Source organism: Micropterus dolomieu, linkage group LG12, assembly GCF_021292245.1.
Source record: "Micropterus dolomieu isolate WLL.071019.BEF.003 ecotype Adirondacks linkage group LG12, ASM2129224v1, whole genome shotgun sequence".
Lineage (NCBI taxonomy): Eukaryota > Metazoa > Chordata > Actinopteri > Centrarchiformes > Centrarchidae > Micropterus > Micropterus dolomieu.
Window position 1 is genome coordinate 6,188,688 of NC_060161.1, and position 7,221 is coordinate 6,195,908.

General features: G+C 38.2%; 1 protein-coding gene across 1 annotated transcript in view; it reads left to right on the forward strand.

The window, feature by feature from the left end:
* The window catches only part of trappc14 (trafficking protein particle complex subunit 14), a 46,511-nt gene that overhangs the window by 37,056 nt on the left and 2,234 nt on the right, over window positions 1-7,221 (forward strand). The window contains exons 8-10 of the mRNA XM_046065291.1: window positions 2,131-2,267; window positions 3,035-3,225; window positions 3,833-3,997. Coding sequence (XP_045921247.1) covers window positions 2,131-2,267; window positions 3,035-3,225; window positions 3,833-3,997 — 493 coding nt within the window. The remainder of the gene's footprint in view (window positions 1-2,130; window positions 2,268-3,034; window positions 3,226-3,832; window positions 3,998-7,221) is intronic.

Consider the following 7,221-nt stretch of genomic DNA (forward strand, 5'->3'; position numbering starts at 1 on the left):
TCTCCATCACCCAGCCAGGTTTCAGTAAGACAAAATAAATCAATATCATAATCTGATATTAGTTCATTTACTAGTACACCTTTAGAAGAGAGAGATCTGATGTTTAAGAGTCCACATTTAACTCTCCTATTCATTTGCACTATTGCTCTTGTGGTTTTAATTTTTATGAGGTTTTTATGTACAGCTCCTCTTCTGTTTACCTTTTTAAATAATTTCAATGGTCGGGGGGCAGACACCGTCACTATAGGATTTTCACTAAGTAACTCCTGGAATGGAGGAGCAGAGAAGTGTGTTAGACTGCAACTCTGGGTTGTCATGGATTTGGTCCACTAATAAACTTGGCCAGATTTCTAGAAATGAGAGCTGCTCCTTCCCAAGTGGGATGGATGCCGTCTCTCCGAATCAGTCCAGGTCTTCCCCAGAAAGTCTGCCAGTGATTTACAAAGCCCACATCGTTTGCTGGACACCACCTCGACAACCAGTGGCGGAATGATGACATGCGGCTATACATGTCATGTCATATGTTGATTTACTTGTCATACATGTAACTCAATCCAGTAAATGCACATCTGTGCCACTGGTGGCCGTGTTGGAAAGCATGTATCACCCTTTCACAAGCCAGCAGAAATACTGTCCCTTTTCATTAAATGCATATTAAGGCCCATTTAGTATGCAGGACAGATGTAGGCTAGGCAATGTACATCTATTGATTCTGATATATTAACAGACTCCTCTTGTTGTGCATAGCATTTGATATCTCTAATCATCATTGGTTGCAATTTGTGTTATAGCGATGCCCAATGTTGAATTCATTAGATATAATGTCACCGGTGAAACTGATCTTGGCTTTCACTCAGTAGGCTACCAGCCATCATTTATTCAGAAAACAATAACTGAAAATGAGCATGTAATTCTATACATTTCTTTATTTTTGGTGAAGTTTAAATAAATTACCAATATCTAATGATGAATGAATGAACCTCCGCTCTCTGTCCGTGGTGCTGAATTATATGCCAGAATATATACAATGAAAGGCGTTTTCACTGCTCTTTCTAAGTCGCACATTACATGCAAACATCAGTCACAGACAGAGAAGCTCACAAGTCTTTGAGCTAGAGTCCAAGTCAAGTCTCAAGTCACTTGTGGTTATAATGAATGTTGTATCACCGGCTGCGTTCAATCTTTCCATACCCATGGAGTGGTTTAAGCAGGTGGCAGCTGGAGCAGGCACTGTGCACTCTCTACTTTGGGAAGAAATGCTGCTCCATTGTGCGGGCTCTATTCATATAAACTTATCTTGGGGCCACAAGTTAAGTAAAACGTGGGAATCTTGTGGCCATGTTTTAATTTGAATTTTTTTGTGTACACAAGATAAAAAAACATCATCTTATGGGACTTATATTAATTAATATATATATATATATATTGTAGGGGTTATGTACCTTTAGGCCATCAAAAATGTGATTAATTTGGAAAAAGAATTAGAAACAAACAAAGAATTCCTTGCATTTCAATAGGGTCCTCAAATGTTTCATGCTTAGGCTGTAATAGTCCCTCTCAATGATCACTTATGGCCAACTAGAAGTGTGTGCTGTTGTCTGTATCTACAGAGACACTACCCTCTGTTTCTGGGTGTCAGCCTTTAAGTAGTGGATGTGCAGCCCCCAGTCAATAAGAGGATGAGAGGAAGGTATGAAAATGGTGGACACAGCATAGAAAAAAGAACTACAAAAATAGTGGGGTGAAATGCCAAGCAGACAAGGCTCATTCCAAAACGAAGTGAATCTGATGGAAATGAAAACAGTCCATTCTGTTCTGTTTGACAACTGTCAAACAGAAAACAGTCCATTTACCTCGGTATCTTGCCCAAGGACATGTCAACATGCAGACTGGAGGAGCCAGGGGATCGAACCTCTGACCTTCTGTTTAGAAGATTGGGGAAGCAACATTAAATGTTGTTTGCAAACCGCAACTGACAAATCGAACTCATTCTGCCTTCAAGCAAACCTCTATTGAGCGATCCAGTTTTCTATCCTAATCTACTTAAACATGTTTTCTCCTACATGTGCTTGTTATCTCCTCTGCCCCTGACAACTGGTCCCTACCTCCATTCATCCTTTTGTTCCTCAGCTCAAAGTGGAGATAAGCAGGACCCTAGAGGGGCAGTGGTGTGCCAGTCTTCCCTCAACCACCTGGGACAGTGTAGGAAGGGCTCCACCCTCTCATTCACTGTGGCCTTCCAGATCCTAAGGATTGGACTTTTTGAGGTACCAAAGAAAATTATTTGTCTGAGTGTGGGGATGTCACTGCTTGCCTGTATACTGACAGCACTACAAGTGTTCCTTTATTGAATGGCTGTAATGAATCCAAGCTGAGTTATTTCTTCTTTTGTGGTCCATCTCATATCACCTTTCTCTTTCCCTTTTTGCATAGCTGATAATCTAAAGTAAAATAATTAGCACTCACAACAACTTTGATGTTTTCAACAAATTGTAGACATAAATAAGGTTACCATTTCTTTTTTACTAATATCCAGCTGTAGAATCAACTGGTAAGAACTGCAGAACAGTTGAAATTACAGTCCTTTGATCATTTTTAAGACTAAAAACAAATGAAAACTTTCAACTCTTCTGCAGTTTGCTTATCTTGTTGTGGTGGTTTGTCGTAATTAAATAATATGCTAAAATGTCTAAATATAAATGTTATTTTAACATTTCATACTTACCTAATTTATCAAAGGTAATATTTTCCTTCGCTGAAATGATTTTGGGAGGCAGATGACATTTGGTATAATAAATGTGGTACATACATATCTTGAATATGTTTTACACTGTTATAATGCATGTTTCCACAGATGCATTAAAAACAGTTATTAGTCCATTATTAGTTATTAGTCCATTACCCAGTTCACCACAAATTGGTTTCACGTGATTCAATGTTATGAAAAAATATTTTAGTCATAGATTTTGATGACAAAATGAACACTGCTACATTCAGTAATACTCATCTTTTCCATCTCTATCCTACACTGTAGTTGAGCCAGCATATGAAACTGAAGCTCCAGTTTATAGCCTCGGTGTCCACCCCTCCAGTGGAACCCCGATCGCCACTGAGGACCTCATCTATGTCATCCAGCCCTGCAGTCAGCAAGCTGCTGGACGTACACAGGCTAAGCCGATCCCAGAGCTTTTCATATCCGCATCTATCCAGGTCTCACCAGGTCAGGTATGGAGGATTAGTGTGGAGCAATGTTTCTCTTTCTGTTAAAGCAACATTGTGTAAGATTTGATAACCCCCCCACGTCCCCTGCTTGGTCACTCTTCTTCACTTCTTAGCTTCCTCCGTCAACGTCCTCTTTGCCTCTGCCATTAACGTTGTTCATAGAGGCTGCTGATTAGGGGTGTGGAAAATAATTGATTTTTAGATGCATCGTGATGTGGACTTGGACGATTATGAATCGATTCACAAATGTCAATCAATTATCTAGAGGTTAATTGATAACATAATGTTGACAGAATGAAAAAGGCGGAGCGTGGAAATGCGGAAGTGCAGCAGCGGAGTCTCTGTGGTGTCCACTAGGGGTGTGCATCCTCACTGGTCTCACAATTCGATTCGATTACGATTATCAGGTCAGCGATTCAATTCAATAACACGATGCATCACCTCAAGGGTGAAGTTAACAGCTGTCTGCCAGCCCTATTGCTCAGCATCTCACCAATGGTTCCCCTTGCCTTAGCTCAAAAGCTGATGTACGTTTGGAAATGTACAACTCTTTGGACTTCTTCAAATGGTGTGTCAGATTGAACCATCTGTAATTCTCTGCTTGCTCCAGGTCAGGCAGTGTGGTGGATTGTGGGGCCATCACCCCTCCTGTTGGATCTCCAACGGGCAGAGCACTCTACCTGCCCCCTGACCACAGCATCATTTCAATGGACAAAATAGCCAAGAGAGAGTGTAAGGTGTTGGTGCTGGAACCAATCCAAGAGGCACACAGCAGGTAAGAAAACAGCTTTGATATGCTTACAGTGTATAATGACCTCGCATTTATGAAATGGCCTATTTTAATTCACTTTAATTTCTATCTAAATGTACAATTACAGTGGTCTGCAGTGGTAATTCTTTATGTTTAGTAAGTTCAGGATCAGAATACATGTTTCTGGCACCAGTTTAAATGTTTAGTCAGAGTATGGAGGAATGCGGGGAAAAGTGGTTAAAACTGTGGGAAACCTGATGTAAAACCATGTTATGTAAGTGTAGGTATTATGCAGATGAGTAGCCAAAAACTGCACTCAAGTAAAAGTACTGGTACTTTTACTGCAAAAACAAGTACTCATGTAGAAGTAAAAGTTGTCATCAAAATAACTACTCGAGTAAGAGTACATAAGTACTACTTTACTGATTTCACAACGGGAGCCCTCCCTTTACCACCTCTTCCAGCGCATCAAATATCAACGCTTTGAGAAAGCCTGACAAAGCGTTGGTATGGATGCCCTGGGGTGGGACCGGGTTGTCTGCACCATGCACAAAATGTGTTATCAAAATAGTGATCTGCTAGCAACATTTAAATGCCACTTTGTTCTGCTCTGAACAGTCATGTTAATGCGTGATAACAAAGCACAAGCAGACTTGGGACTAGCTTCCAACCCACCCACCTAAAAGATCATGAATGCATAAAATAATAAATAAATAGAAGTTACATGATGAATGTATCCAAATGTAACGGAGAAAAAGTAATGATTTTTCTCTAAAAATCTATTCAAGTAAGAGTAAATGTATGATGCATTAAAAGTTGGGGAGACCGGGGGCAATTGTAACATATTTTACATTTTCCTTAATAACTCACAAACTACTTGAGATACTACACTAGTCATCTTTTGATACAAGATATACTGTATATGTGCACTAATTAATAATACAATTGATATATTTTCACGTATAAGAACAAGAGTAAAATATTTAATTAAATGCAAGAAGTTGCAGTGTGTGGGGGCAATTGTAACACTGAAATATAAGTCATATTAACCCACCGCATCTCAAATAAAAGCCCAGGCTACCTCAAAGTAATTACTTTACAGCTAATAGAGTTACATAAGAGTTTTTAAATGGTTCCAATTATTTTAGATGTCAGGCATCCTCTGCTAAGTTATCTGTTCTAACTTCATAAAATTGCTTTTACAAGTGAACTAGTCATTCTCTTTGGTTTTGCTGGGTCTTATACTATCCACTACTTTAAGTCCACCATACAGACAAACAAAGACAGACAATGAAAGGAACTTTACTTTTGCAGACTTAGGCCTATATAATATTCACACTTTCTGTTAAACACATATAACACACACTATTTTATACAAACAATGTTGGCCTATGTTAATTGGTGATTTGTTTATACTAGAACAAATCCATTTCTTTTAACACACACTTTTATAATATGGTTTTACATTTATATTTAGTGAAATATGTTTATTTTCAGAATAGACAGACAAGCTGCTTACATTGGGCCATGTGGCTTGATAACCTCTAACGTGTTATCTGGGTGCTGCGGTAAGCTCGCATGCTGACACACTTTGGCATCCAACTCCAGACAACAACTTTTCTTTTGAGGTAACTACGGTAACGTTAACGGCCTGTTTCTGTCACTCGTTCGTGAGAAGGCAATTAAGCTAGCCACACCTAAATTTGGAGTTCACACATACTAAAGCCTTTATGGTAAATCCACTGAAACTAGGTTAGCAGGTTAGCAACTTTATCCTGTCATTTTCTCACTTTACAAAGACATGTGTTGCTGTATGAGAGTCTGACCTGAAGAGAGGCTGTGAAGTCTTCATTTTACATAATTTATCAAATTTGGTCGGACTTGATGAATTTAGTGTGAGGATAAACGTGACAACGTCTAGTTTTCAAAATAAGGTGTCTATACGGTATGGAAATAAGATTAATTGGATATGTTCACAGAAAGTATGGAACAAATATACATGTGTCCATTAAAAGTAAAAAAAACAACAACAATAAAATGTTAGGGAAATTACTATTATATAATTATTAATTCTATTTTCTATTCTTTGATTTAGGGTTGCTGGAAAAACATTAGATAAATTGGTTGACTTTTGTTGCTGTTTCATCACATCACATTTATAGCTATACCATGGGTTTATGATTAAAAAGTTTACCAGAGCACAACATGGTTTACAAGAGTGCAAAGTTCTTCATAAATTCCTTCCTAAATTAATGCATTTAACTTTAACTTCTTTCGGGGGTGGGGGGTCGTTCTTCTCCAAAATAATGGTAGGGGGAAAGATTAGAGATTGGTAAAGATTTATATGAACACTGAGCCATTATGCCCTGGATGTAATGCACATGTTCTGGACAAGTACTTTTAAAGCTTTTAGTGAGATGTTTGAAATCCAGTTTGACCCTGACCCAGTCTGTGCATATTTGGTTTAACATCACGGAATGCTCTTTTACGAATTTTGTGTATTAGCTGTCACTACACACATGTGATCCTTAAAACGGAACGCTCCCCCGTCCTTTTTTTTTCATTGGGTCAGAGATGTTGTTTTCTAAATCTAGAAATAAATAAATACACACTCACAGTCCTCTCAAACCTTTGTGAAGATAGGAAGACCCTTTCTGGATTTTTTTGACTCTACAGGAACCCAGGGTGGTGGAACCCATAGAAATCTTATTACAGTAGTAAACACCCAGGTGTGTTCACTACCATACAGCTGTGCAACACAGCAGGCTTCTGTCAAATCTGTGATGTTGTGGCTTGTGGGATAAAATATATCTGCCTACACTAACATTGTCAGTATGGCTTAAATAATTCAGTCAAAATAAGTCAAACGACAAATTCTTCAGTTTAACACTGAGGCACTCAGAGACTTGTTTAAGAAAAAGGTAAAATTTTGAGCAGACAAGCAGGCAAGAATAATACTATAATACTATCAAACCATAATTTCCAACACTATAGGTGGCACATGGTTAACCAACAGTTAGTTTGTTCTTTAATTATCAAAATATTTATGGATTAAGTTTCTGGCCATAAAACAATTCAGACTTTCAAAATCAATTAATCAACTAACCATTTCGGGTCTACTGTTTTAAATTGTGCATTTCAATTCAATTAAATTTTATTTATATAGCGCCAAATCACAACAACAGTTATCTCACAGCGCTTTTCATAAAAGAGCAGGTCTAGACCCTACTCTATGATGTTATTTACAG